At 50.4% G+C, this 13,713-nt stretch overlaps 1 protein-coding gene across 5 annotated transcripts in view; it reads right to left on the minus strand.

Moving 5' to 3' along the window:
- Nucleotides 1-13,713, minus strand: part of SAMD4A (sterile alpha motif domain containing 4A) — a 102,534-nt gene that overhangs the window by 26,246 nt on the left and 62,575 nt on the right. For all 5 annotated transcript variants that reach the window (XR_012580941.1, XR_012580940.1, XM_074544045.1 and 2 more), the window contains exon 3: nt 12,330-12,875. Coding sequence is in view for 3 of the 5 variants with exons in the window: in XM_074544045.1 (XP_074400146.1) it covers nt 12,330-12,875 (546 nt within the window). In the remaining 2 variants the exon portion in view is untranslated. The remainder of the gene's footprint in view (nt 1-12,329; nt 12,876-13,713) is intronic.

The following is a 13,713-nucleotide window of genomic DNA, read 5'->3' on the forward strand; positions in this document are numbered from 1 at the left end:
CACAGACTGCAGAAAAGGCTGTCAAGCAAACCTTTTTAAAGAAATGGTGTTTTTAAACACAGTTTCCTGTTGAAGAAACTGGACAGAGAAACAATAACCCGTTTGTTGCTGCTCCCTGCGAGCAGCGCATGCGAGGCTCAGCGGGGAAGGAACCCTCACAGGGCCTTTTGAAATTCCCTGCATGGCACAAACACACGTGGAGCTGCTGCTTGGCTCCAGCAGGAACTGCTGTGGCTGTTATTTACTCATTTGTGTGGCAGCAGGAGCGGGGCTGCATCTGAAGATGTGTAAATTCAGCCCCTGGTGGCTCCGGCAATCCGACGGGATGCGCTTCTGGAAGGGAGCCCAGCCTGTCTCAGCAAGCAGCAGGAGCTCAGGAGCTGCTTTCAGGCTCCTTCACAGAATCCTGGGATGCTTTGGGTTGGGAGAGACCTTAAAGAACATCCAGTTCCACCCCTGTCATGGGCAGGGACACCTTCCACTATCCCAGGTTGCTCCAAGCCCCATCCAACCCGGCCTGGAACATTTCCAGGGATGAGGTAGCCACAACTTCACTGGCCAATCTGTGCCAGGGCCTCACCACCCTCACAGCCAAGAATTTCTTCTTAAAATGAATCTAAATCTCCCCTCTTTTAATTTAGAACTTATTTAAAATAAGTTTTAGTACTTACTGTGAATTTAAAACTTTCCCCCTTGTGCTATCACTATCATCCCTTTCCCTCTTCTTTATGAGCCACTTCTAAGTTCTGACAGGTCTTTGCTTCCCACTAGAGCATCCAGAATGTGAATCCAACCAGGATTTACCTCACAGAAAAAGGAATGCATGGAATGGTGGCTCAGGAAGGTGGGAACGGGTGGGGATGGAGGATTAGGGGGATGTTGCAAGGAGGTGCTGCCCTAAACCACAAAGTCTCTTGGGGTAAACACAGTGCCCCAATGTCCAGGCCAATAAATGCATTTTTTTCTTCTAAACCTATACACAAACCACAGAAAATCACTGTTTTGTCCCTGGGGAATCCTGGTCCATTAATATCAAATGCTGCTGTGCTGAACCAAGCCTCCCTAATTATCCCAGAAAACAGCTTTTGCTATGGGCTCCAGGGAGAAATTCCTCCTCTGCTCACCAATGAAGCCAGATAAACAGCACTGGGATGCAGAAACTCTCCTTCCCAATGTCCTTTTCCACCCAAAAGGGATGTCCAAGAACATTTTCATTGCTCAAGCAGCAGCCACTGCCTCCATCCCTGGTCTGAGGAACATCTCCCTGCTCAGACTTCCAACAGCATCAGATTCCATCACACTCCAGATGGAGAAATCCCTCCACCACTTACAACCATTTCAGGAGGCCAGTCTGGAGGATGTGCATCCTTTACACAGCAATGTGCAACCTGGGGGAAACTGGGAGTGAGGAATGATGGGCCCTAAAGCAGTCAAGTGAAAGGGGGGAATGCCAAACCTCTGGAATTGCCCCAAGAAATTGCCCCAAGAATCCCCAGGCATTAAAAAGCTGTGGAGTGAGAGCAGGGAATGTCTTTAGCAGTGACAAACACATGAGGACAATGAGTGTCTCACATGATGTACATCCCACAGTACTGAAACACACCTGTAGCCTTTTCCATCCTTGCCAACTCATTTTGGATTTTCTCCTCCTTTACCTCTTTTTAGCCACTTTCACTCATTCATAAAAGCCCACCTACTCCCTCCCTCTCTTGTAGGCACCATGGCACAAATTCTGCAAGACAAATCCCTCAGTGTTTCAACCTTCCTCTGGCCTCCACCTCTTGGGAACTCACACATCCCATCCTGAACACCTTCCCCTTCCATCTGGGCTGGCCATGCCTTATTCCTTCTTATTCCTTCTCCTATTTCTCTTTCAAAAGCATAAAATCTTACCAGCTCCAGGAGAACAGAGAAGCCTGCTGGGTCTCTGAGGCCACCAAGGGGCAAACACTGCCTTCAGTTCCCACCATGAGAAGATGCAGAAGATGGGACACCCTATGACAATGACTTCCCACTGCCACAGGGCAGGGTCAAATTGGATATTGGGAAGAAATTCTTCCCTGTGAGGGTGGGCAGGCCCTGGCACAGGTGCCCAGAGCAGCTGTGGCTGCCCCTGGATCCCTGGAATTGTCCAAGGCCAGGCTGGACAGGGCTTGGAGCAACCTGGGATAGTGGAAAATATCCCTGCCCATGGCAGGGAGTGGAACTGGATGTTCTTTAAGGTCCCTTCCAACACAAATCAGTCTGGAATTCTAAAATTCTCTGACTCCCAAATCCTGAGCCCTGCAATGCTTCCCCAACAATCCCCAGCAGCAACAGGACAACCACGGCTGGTATCACAAACCAAGAATTAATTCTTTCCCATTACTGCTCCAAATTAGCTCAGCTCAGCTTTCCACCTCCTCTACATACCCACAGCAGATGCATCCTAAAAATCTGCCTTCATCATCCTCCAAAACATTCCTGATTGCTCAGATATTGCCTCTCACTGGAGTTATGGCACAGATCCCTGCTCCAGCTAACACGAGACCACATTGCTCAGCAAACAGGGGGGACCATGGTTACAGGAAAACATCAAATCAGAACAACCAGCCTGAAATAAAATTGCATAACGGATGGGAACAGCAAAACTTGAGGGGAAAATAAAACAAAATTTAAAAAAACCCCAAAAAAACAGCTTCAAGGCTGCCAAAACTGAGCCATTGATTACAGAGCATTTGATCCATTTGCATGCAGAGAGCTTTGCTTTGGAGCTGAGATGGAAACAGTCTTAATATAGCTGGAGAGAAAATATCCTCCTTGCACTCTCCTAACTGCACTTTGATAGGAAGCAGCCACAGAGCAGATGGTGCCTATATATAATCACCAGACCTATTATCCCAGCCTCTTTTAGTAATTTGAAGGATGTGATAACCACAAGGAGAGCAGCAAATATTCCCCCCTCCTCCCTCCCTCCCTTCCCCTGCTAATTAAAATATAAAAAAAAAGGAAAAAAAAGAAAAAAAAAGGAAAAAAAAGAAAAAAAAGGGGGAGGAAGCTATAATTATGGTAACGAATAAAAGAATCTCCAAATGAAGTAAATAACTATTTTGTGCACTGCTCCTTTAAACCAGAAGTCAAAAGTTAATTAAATAGCAGTGTGCTACTGAGTCAGGAGAACACAGCAAGTCCCAGTGCAGTGGGGAAGGAGCCTGGAGACGCTCCAGATGAATCCAAATCACAGCACTTGCATCCCTCCAGTGTGCCCTCCTGCCACTTGTGTGCAGATGCTGTGATGGTGGAGGCAAGGAGAGCTCATCTCTTCCCATTCCTCTGCCTGCCAAAGCCTGGGCTTGCACAGATTCAAAGGATCAGCAGCAGGAAGGGGATTCTCTCCAGGGGTTTCTTGCTGCATGAAGATGCTCAGGAAAACATCAGAAATGTGATTTTAGTGATGCTTTGAGAGAAAGCTGGGGAATGGTGGTGTTGGATGAGGTCATGGAGAAACAAGAAGAGTTTGGGGAGGGAATTACTCATGAAGCCCTGAACAGATGTAAGTTAACAGTGGAGGTGCTGAGGAACATCCCTGGCCCCCAGACAGGGCCCTCAGTCCCCTGCTGATGGCTCCAGGGGTGAACAAAGGGCAGAGAGGAACCCACAGGCGCTCATGGGGTTGGTGGCAAAAGCAAAGCTTCCCTTGGGAGAGCACCAAGCTCCCATGCACTGAGTAAGCACAGCCTGATGTGCTCTGGGCCTGCATCCCACAGGCACCAGGGCAGCTGGAAAAACACACCCAGCTCTGGGAGGGTCCATCCATCACCCAAACTCCCAGAGAGAGGAGGCTGCCCAGGGCTCTGACAGAGTTACTGGGGCTGTCTGACTGCTCCACAGCCCAGGGAGCATCAATCTGCTGCCCTGGCAGCTCCTGCACCACTTCCAGGTCAGAAGCAGCATTCAGTGGTGACAGGAATGCCAGGGATTGTAGGATACACACAAAACCATTGCTGTGCTTCCAAACATCCATCCCTGAGACACCCAGACTGCTGTAAGGAAAGTGGAGGTGGCATCAGAACCACAAGGTTCAATCTCCCCCCATCCCAAATTGCACATCCTACCCTCCTGTCAAGGGACAAGCAACACAACAGCAAACCATGGCAGCATTCCCTGCCCTGGGCAGTGACTGCTCTGGGATTTCACAGGCTGAGAGGGTGGGAACATCCCTGGGTGCTGCTGGAACAGAGATTCCCAAATGAGGTGGCCCCATTCCAGCCTGGGAGCTGCAGGGCTGCTCTGTGTGTGAGTTTGGGAGCAGAGCTCTGGGAGAGCACAGAGGATGGACAGCTGGAAGGGACCCAAAAGGAGCATTCATCCAGGTCCTGGCCTTGCACAGGACATGCCAAGAATCCCATCCTGTGCCTGAGAGTGTTCAAATACTCCTTGAGCTCTGTCAGTCCCATTTTCCTGGGAAGGCCATTCCAGTGCCCAGCCACCCTCTGAGGGAACCACCTTATCCTGCTACCCAACCTAAACCTGCCCTGACACAGCTCCATGCTGCTTCCACGTGTGAGGACAGACCAAACCTTGCACAAAGAAGTTCTGGAGGAAGGAACTGTGTGACCCAGAGGACACATGTGTGACATGCCCACTTTGGGGACAGCCACATGTCTCTGGCTGGCACCCAGTGCTGCCTCTCCTCCTCTCCATCCATGCACACCAACCACCACCTCCTCCATGCCTTACCCAACCTAGGGCTTATCCAACGCCAGGGTTTGCAAGGGTTGAGGCAGCTCAGAGCACACAGATTGTCTGAATGCCTGGAAGCACCATTTGGTGTCACGAGGGCTGGTTTAGGAGCACTCACAGGTGTCTGTATTGACCACACAAGGTTTTGAGCCACCCTTGGCATCATCACCTGGTGCAATTCAGCACTGAGCCCAGCCTCAGGGGCTGCTCTCCTCTTCTGGAGACCCTCCTGCCTTTTGGTGACATCTCTGCCTCCAAGCACCGTGGCTGATGAGGGGTCAAGCAGAGGCACAGCCACCAGGTCTATCCTGCTGCCCATGTGAAAATCCACTTGCCAGAGCACACCCATGAGAAAGGGGCTCCCTTCCCTTCCTACTCACCCTGCCTGGCAAGCAGGGATCCCTCACTTGCTCCACACCCTGCCACAGCAGCACCAGCACATCCCAAGAGCTGTAGGCTGCACATATGTCCCGTGCTGTCACTTGTCCCCACGTGAGAGCAGAGCAGGCACAGCAGTGAGGACCCTGCTCTGTCTCTGTGCTGTCTGATGCCTCAGGTAACATCAGCTCTGCCTTGCTCACCCCATCCCCTCAGAGCCATCCACATCCCCCCAGAGCTATCCATACCTTCCTTGAGCCACCCACATTCCCCCAGAGCCTTTCACATCCTGCCAGAGGCATTGGAATCCCCCTTGAGTGTCCCCCAGAGTCATCCATAGCCCCCAGGGCCACCTGCATGCCCTGAGAGCCACCATTTGCTGGTAACAGACTTCTGCCCCATGGCTGCAAGGATGGGGAACCCTGTCACACACATCTTTTATGAAAAATCCTTTCCTTAGGATTTTTCCTCCTGAGAAGCTGAGAAGCCTCAGGAACAAAATGTAAACATTGATTATCTGCTGCTGTGGGATGCAACAGGTGCATCTGTGATTGGTCCCATGTGGTTGTTTCTAATTAATGGCCAATCACAGTCAGCTGGCTCGGACAGAGAGCCCAAGCCACAAACCTTTGTTATCATTCTTTCTTATTCTATTCCTAGCCAGCCTTCTGATGAAATCCTTTCTTCTATTCTTTTAGTACAGTTTTAATACAATATATATCATAAAATAATAAATCAGCCTTCTGAAACATGGAGTCAGATTCTCATCTCTTCCCTCATCCTCAGACCCCTGTGAACACTGTCACACAACCCTATGAGCAAAGCTGCCTGTGATCTGCAAGTTCCAGGTGAACAAAACAGGAGAATCCCTCTTCCAGATATCCTGAGCTCAATTCTTCAGTGGTTGATGGGTTACTCCAAGTTACCCTCCTGTGAATTTGTCTTTTCTTCCCTCCCAGGGCAGGTTATGAGGTTTGGAAGATGAGAAATAGGGTGAGGAGCTTGGGTGTGAGGCTGGGAACCCTGTGGGGATGACTGGAGGTGGGACCTCAGCAGCACAAGGAGCTTTGTCACTCAGCCAAAGGCTCAGTGAGAAAAGAGATCCTTTGGGAGCAAAGAAGGGAAGGGAATGTGCCAAACAGGCTCCAAGGAGGATCCCAATGGGCAGGGGCAGCAAGGTGAGACCAGGAGGGGACATGGGGTGTAAAACACACTCAGGAGAGGGGCAGATCCTTCCCAGCATTGCTGACACCTCAACAGGACACTGCTCTGGTCCTCCACCACCACCACTCCCATCTCCAGGGCTTGGTGGCTCCAGGGTGAGGTGGAACCCATCTCCCTGGCTGAGTGATGCTCTGCAGAGCTGTGGGCTGTGTCTGCCAGGGACAAAGAGTTTCAATTTATAGAGGGGACAGAAAATCTGTATCTGCTGTTCCAGTGCTGTCCACCTTCTACAGATATGCTCAAAGATCTTAAAGGTCTTTCCCAACCTAAGTGATTCTATGTTGCTCTCATTTGCTGTTTGCTGCTATTGATGTACATGGATTTCAGCAAATAACTCTGCTCACACCTGCTCTCCTCATACAACAATTCTGATTTCAAGCTACAGCATGAGCAAGATTTTGTAGCACTGGGGACCTGACAAAGTGAGAGACTTCTGGAAGTGTTCCCTGCCCGTTGTGTGTGACACTAGAGGGCATGAGCAAGGCAACAAATGCCCTTGTGTGCCACCACCGAGAAGCTCAAGTGAAATAAAGGCCAAGGAGCTTTTCTCAGTCTATCATTTAAAGAGAAGACAAGCAGACATGAGGTGTCCCCAGCTGGCAGGATGAGTGCCAGGGTGCCAAGTCTCAGCAAGGCCGACTGAGCAACAATTTTCTGAAGGCAGTTCCAAAAGCTAATCCACCCCCAGCAAGAACAGGACATTTGTTTGCTTCACTGCTGTAACCTCACTGAGACTTCTTCATTTTCTCATGACATGTTTTGCTAAGTCTGCATGGGAGGAAATGTGTTCCTCTGTGAGAGGCAAACACAGGCTGAGGACACACAATTCCCTCCCTTCAGCTGAAATCTACACAGAGGACAACAACTTTGAAGGTGCCCATCAACCCAGCACAGATCAGGGTGGTGCTGTGGGTTAAAATAATGCAGTTATCCCATTCCCAGCCCAGTTTGGTACCAGGTATGGCAACAGGGCTGTCTGCAGAGAGCTGCTGCACAGCAGGGTAGGGGAGGAAGAATCAGGAGACCCACACTCTGTTCATGGCAAGAGCTTTCTTGGTGTTGTTTGTTCCTCCTCAATTCCCTGGTGACTCAGGGAGAGCTCCAGCACATTCATCTGCCCTCTCTCACTGGGGATTCCATAATTGCAGCAAATGTTGGCAAAATCCTGCAGGCCATGTCCCACACACATGTTCTGACACTCAGCAGCTGCAGATCTGCCTCTAGGGCAGGACCACGGAAACACTGAATGGTTTGGGTTGGAAGGGACCTTAGAGATCATCCAGCACCATCCCCTGCCATGGGCAGGGAGACCTTCCACTGTCCCAGGCTGCTCCAACTCTGCCCAATCTGGCCTTGGACACTTCCAGGGGCAGCCACAGCTTCTCTGGGCAACCAGTGCCTTGCCATCCTCACAGGGAAGAATTTCTTCCCAATATCCAGTTTAACCCTGCCCTCTGTCAGTTTGAACCTGGGGTGCATGGAAGGAAGAGCCCTGATTTACTTCTCTTCAGCTCTAGGACAAGCTGGAGATTTTTCTTTTTCAGGACAAGAAATTTGCACAGGTGAGTATTTCTCCTCCCACGCTCTCCTTCTCCCTGTGGACAAACACCACCAGTTTTCTGGCAGATTCCCATGGGAAGGGTGCAGCAGGCCTGAGCACCAGCACCTTTCCCATTGCTGCAGGAGAGGAAGGGTGGCTCCAGACTGGCAAGAGCTTTGCTGGTCCCTTTTGCTCTCTGCTCCCTCTCAGGGAGTGCAGTGACACTGGAACACCAAGGAGTGCAACATCCCTCCAGTGTGAGCACAGTGCCAAGGATTCCTGCCCTCTGGGATATTCCCTGGCAAGGTCTGACTGTGTCTGTCCCTCACTGACCTGTGACTTTATGGTCCAGATGAGACCACGGATCTGCAATCCTCCTCCTCAGCACAGCTAATGACAGGCCCTCCTTTGCCTCTGCACAGATTCCCTCCCAAGAGGGTGGAAAACACAGGGCTGAGCTGTGCTTCCACCTGCAGCAAATCCAGCTGTGCCACCAGGGGTGGAGCCAGTTCCAGGGGCAGGGCAGGGGCTGGAGCCCCACACAAGAAGCTGTTTTGAAGAAGCAGCTTTGCACACCAGCTGCTTTCCTCTGTCCTTCCAGAGTTTCCAGGCCGTGTCTCCATCACAAAGACCTCGTGCAAGCCCAGCATTTTGCAACTGCTGCCTGACCTGGCCACACAGAGGCAGCACTCCAGGCTTCACCCTGTCCCCACAGGGAGCAGCTCCAGCCCCAGCTCCTGCTCCATCTCCAGCCCCAGCTCCATCTCAGCCCCAGCTCCAGCCCCAGCCCCAGCCCCAGCTCCATCTCAGCTCCATCTCCAGCCCCAGCCCCAGCCCCAGCTCCATCTCAGCCCCAGCTCCAGCCCCAGCTCCATCTCCAGCCCCAGCCCCAGCTCCAGCCCCATCTCCATCTCCATCTCCAGCCCCAGCCCCAGCTCCATCTCCAGCCCCATCTCCAGCTCCATCTCAGCCCCAGCCCCAGCCCCTCCCCACCTGTGCTCTGAGCCCATGCCAAGGCTCTCTGTACTCCTGCAGTGCTAAAGCTTGGTTTAAAGCTGCACCTCAAACTTTGCAGGAGTTGCTGATGCAATGGGTGGGAAGGAGCACATGAACATCACAGAATCCCAGAATGGTTTGGGTTGGAAGGGACCTTAGAGCCCATCTGGTTCCACTCCCCTGCCATGGGCTGGACACCTTCCATTAGAGCAGACTGAAGACTCGTCCAGCCTGGCCTTGAACACTTCCAAGGATGAGGCAGCCACAGCTTCTCTGGGCCAACTTCCATTGCCTGGGGTGAGTCCATATCCTCTGATCACTCCAGACTCAAACTCATCACTCAGAGCACTGGTCCCACTCCTGGAGCAGCATTACTGTGGTAAATCCAGAGTGACTCCTTCAGAACATTCCAGACTTGCCTCCTGTAACATCTCCTCAGGCCTTGGCTAAACCTTGGCTAACCCCAGTTATGGGAGAGCTGGAGATAAACCAATCCTGAACCAAATCTCAAATCTGGAGTCTAGGTCGAGTCAAAGTCAAGGACAGCACAAAGCAAAACATCACATGGGCTTCAGCCACGCTTATTTCAGCCCTGTGCCATGGCAGCATTAAATCTCATTGTGCCACAGCTCCAGAAGAACACAGCTCAGGCTAAATCCCTGCTCTGGGAAAGACTCTGCCCCATTTTGGTGTCAGGAACAGGCAGTGCCTTTGCAGGGATGGCTCAGGAAGGCTGAGCCCTGCAGGGTGTTGCTGGATTAAAGCCTCTGCACAGATAAACACCTCTGAGTAAGAGGGAGAACTTAAAACTAACAACAACACTAAAACCTAAACAAACAATAAGGAGTTGAGGGCTTTGCTTTGGAATAAAAGATTCATAAACATATTGATTGAGTCAAGGGGCTGGGACAAAGGCTGACAGCCCTGTTTATTTTTTAGCATCTATCTGTGGACTTACCAGGCTTTTGCCCAAGCCAAATATTGTGTTAAGGAAGTTTATGAACTGACACATCAAGTGTGGTTGGGTCACCTCCAGCTCAGCCCACGGTTGTCTGAGCATGGTGCCACCAAAATATGTCTGCAGGAGTTACAACAGCTCAACACGTGGGCCTGGACTGTCACCAGCAGGGGATGGTGCAGCCAAGCAAAGGGCAGAGATTGAGGAGGAATTCAAGACTGGGTAAAGTGAAGGGCTGTTGGCAGACCCACAGGTGTTCCTGTCCCAGCTGCTGCTGAACACACTGAATTCTCAGAGAATTTAGGAAAAACCCCAGCACTGCAGCAGCTCAGGCACTGCAGCAGTTCAGGTGTTGCCTCAGTTGTGGCATCTTGTGCCAACACCTGGTGACCACCACGGGCAAGGGGTGGGTCAGTGCTTCTGCTGAGAGCTAAATATGAGCACAGAAAGGCTCAAAAATCCACCAAGGGATTTGTGGAAAGAGTCCTTCAACACCTAACACTTGCACAATTCCAGCCACTGTCAGTGATCAACCTGCTGCACCCATCCTGCTGTCCCTGCTCCCAGATCCTCACAAGAGGAGCCAGAGCCCTTCCATGGTGTGCAAAGCCTCTGAACCACCAGGCATGCAAAAACCACATGGAAAACCCTCCCCAAAAATAATCCTTGGAAAGGTTTAACAGACAGACTGTAAGTAGATTCATGGGGTTTTTCTCACCCTGCCTCCCTGTTAGACCCTTCCCATGCAGCTCAGTCACCCTGGAACAGCTCCACAGCACAAGGTTCTCAGAGAACTGAACATCACACAGTCCCACAGCAGCAGGAGCTGGGGGCTTCACAGATGGGGGACTGGCTGGGAATGATGGTTTAGAGGCTGTGGAGAAGCTGAGACCCTTTGCTAAATCCCCACCTGCCTGCAGGGATGGACACAGGAGAGGCAGGGACCAGGGTGCTACAGCAATAACCCCAGAGCTGTGTTTTATATTGCTGTTGATTTGAAACATCACTTAAAAAAAAAAAAAAGCAACAATTCTAACAGGAGAGAGAAAAGCCCAGAAGCCCTAAGTGACCATTTTGAAGCTTTTAGCTATTTAATTGTGGCTTTCCACACTCTGATAAAGAAACCAGGGCTGCTGCCACAAGAAGCCTCTCCTCCCCAAAGTGCTCTCTGCATCCCTCATTTCCAGGAGATGCTGATAAAGCATCTTGGAGAGATTTCTGAGTATCCCAGAGTGAAGGAAGACATGGAGCCCTGCAGGTGACATGGTGGCAGTCACCCAAGATGTGACAGAGTGAGTGGGAGGGCAGGGGAGCTTCTGAACCCCACTGAAAATCATCTTTTCAGTGCTGCATTCATGCTGCATTCCTGCTGTCCCAAAGAAGGCTCACAGGAATCAATGGCTGCTCTCAACACCAGCTTCACACAAAAGCCAGTGCTGGATGGACAGATCTCCAGTCATGGAGCTCTCCATGTGTCCAAGCCTTGGGTTGGGCTCTGCACCATCCATCAAAGCCTGGCAAGGTCTCCATGGGGGAAGAACCACCCAGCTCTCCTGGAAAACACTGAGCACTGTCCATTAAACTCCTCAATCACCACCAGCCTCACACCTCTGCACTGAAAATACAAGGGAACCTTTTCAGATACCCCAAAGCTGGTGGATTCCAGCTCTGCTTCCAAAACTTTTGCCTGCACTCATGGTCCCAATCCCATTTCTTCTCAGTAAGCCCTCAGCACACTTTTGGACTTGCCTCAAGGCCTTCAGCTCACTTTTAGACATGAAGCATCAGTTTCCTGCTTGCTTTAGGCACTCTCGGAGCATGAACTGTAAATCTACACAAAGCTGCATGAAACACAAGGGGTTCCCTTCAGTAAGGCACATTTTTTTACTCTAACTTCTTCTTACTCTTTGCTGGTTTTCCCTCCTCTCCAGCTCCCAGGTGTCACAGGCAAATTTTATGAAAAATCCTTTCCTTAGGATTTTTCCTCCTGAGAAGCTGAGAAGCCTCAGGAACAAAATGTAAACATTGATTATCTGCTGCTGTGGGATGTAACAGGTGCATCTGTGATTGGTCTCATGTGGTTGTTTCTAATTAATGGCCAATCACAGTCAGCTGGCTCAGACTCTGTCTGGGAGAGAAGCCTTTGTTATTCATTCTTTCTATTCTTAGCTGGCCTTCTGATGAAATCCTTTCTTCTATTCTTTTAGTATAGTTTTAATATAAAATATATCATAAAACAATAAATCAGCCTTCTGAAACATGGAGTCAGATCCTTGTCTCTTCCCTCATCCTAAGGGATGTGAACACCATCACACCCAGGTCTTTAAAACCCCACAATGCTGGAAGAAAAAAACCCCAACAGGGCAAGCAGGAAATAAAAAAGCAGGTGAGGAAAGGAAAAATAATAAAAAAAAGAGTTTTCTATGGCCCAGATGAGTTCAACCCCTGTGCTAACCACGCCAAAGCAGCAGTTCCTAGTGTGATGGGGGGGATCCTGCCGTGAGTACTCACTGGTGCTTGTGCTAGTGCCGATGGTGTTGATGGTGGTGGGGACGGAGGAGGAGGAGTAGAGGGGCAGGTGGCCGTTCTCACAGGCCAGGTTTTTGTCCTGCCAGCTGGAGGCGCTGACGCTGATGCCGGAGTCCCTGGAGTTCTGCCAGCCGTTGTTGAGTTTGTCATCCGAGTTCTGTCTTTGGTGATAGTAGTGAGCCTGCCCGTAGTCCAGCGAGTCCGAGCGGCCCCGGCCCTGCCCGCCAAAGCCCCCCGACGACGATGACGAAGATGAAGACGACGTGCGGTCCTCCAGGTGGTTGAGCCACATGGCCAGGGCGCTCCTGTCCTCCAGGGAGGTGGCAGGGTGGATCAAGGCGTAGGAGAGCAGCTGCCTGCTCTCCTCGATGTGCTGGTTGTGCTCGATGGAGTGCGCCAGGATTTTGGGCAAGAGTTTCATGTACTCGACTTTCGCCTCGATGTTGCCGGGCTTCAGTAAAGGCAGGTGGGTCAGCAGGAGGGAGATCACTTTGTCCTTGGATTCCTGTTGCCACTGGTTAATGATTCCTGTTGAAGGAATAAGGAGGGGGAAAAAAGGGGATTAATGAGAAATTGATAAACAGAGGTGATAAAGAAATAACCAGGTCCTGGCAGGGTAAATGCGACACGCCAAAGGGATTTGCACGTGTGTGGTTGTCACAGACATGTTTTATGAAAAATCCTTTCCTTAGGGTTTTTTCTCCCGAGAGGCCTCAGGAACAAAATGTAAACATTGATTATCTGCTGCTGTGGAATGCAACAGGTCCATCTGTGATTGGTCCATGTTGATTGTTTCTAATTAATGGCCAATCACAGTCAGCTGGCTTGGACTCTGAGAGTCAAGAGCTTTTGTTTTCATTCTCCTTCTTGCTTGCTTCTGATGAAATCCTTTCTTCTATTCTTTTAGTATAGTTTTAATATAATATGTATCATAAAATAATAAATCAAGCCTTCTAAACATGGAGTCAACATTCTCATCTCTTCCCTGGTCCTGGGACCCCTGTGAACACCACCATGTGTGGCAGCACAGCATGAGCATCTCCCTGGCAAGGGGGTCACTGTTGTATTGCACTAAATAGTTATCCAGACACGGAGTTATACAGGTCACCACCCTCCAAAACCATTGTCAGGGCAAAGCCTGCCAAACTGGACGCCAAAAGTTACCAGATGCCCCTGGTAATCACTGAAAATCACTGAAAAAACCAAACTATACCCAACTCTATGTGGGAAATGCATTTATAGCCATTTTCCAACTCTACTCTACTGCTGTTGCTCTTATTTTAATAAAATCACGATTTGGCCCAAATTTTTCATACTGTTGCAGATTACAGTAAATCTGCACTCAGTGGGTAAAGCTAACCTTTCA

Source organism: Zonotrichia albicollis, chromosome 6, assembly GCF_047830755.1.
Source record: "Zonotrichia albicollis isolate bZonAlb1 chromosome 6, bZonAlb1.hap1, whole genome shotgun sequence".
In the NCBI taxonomy this organism is placed as follows: Eukaryota; Metazoa; Chordata; class Aves; order Passeriformes; family Passerellidae; genus Zonotrichia; species Zonotrichia albicollis.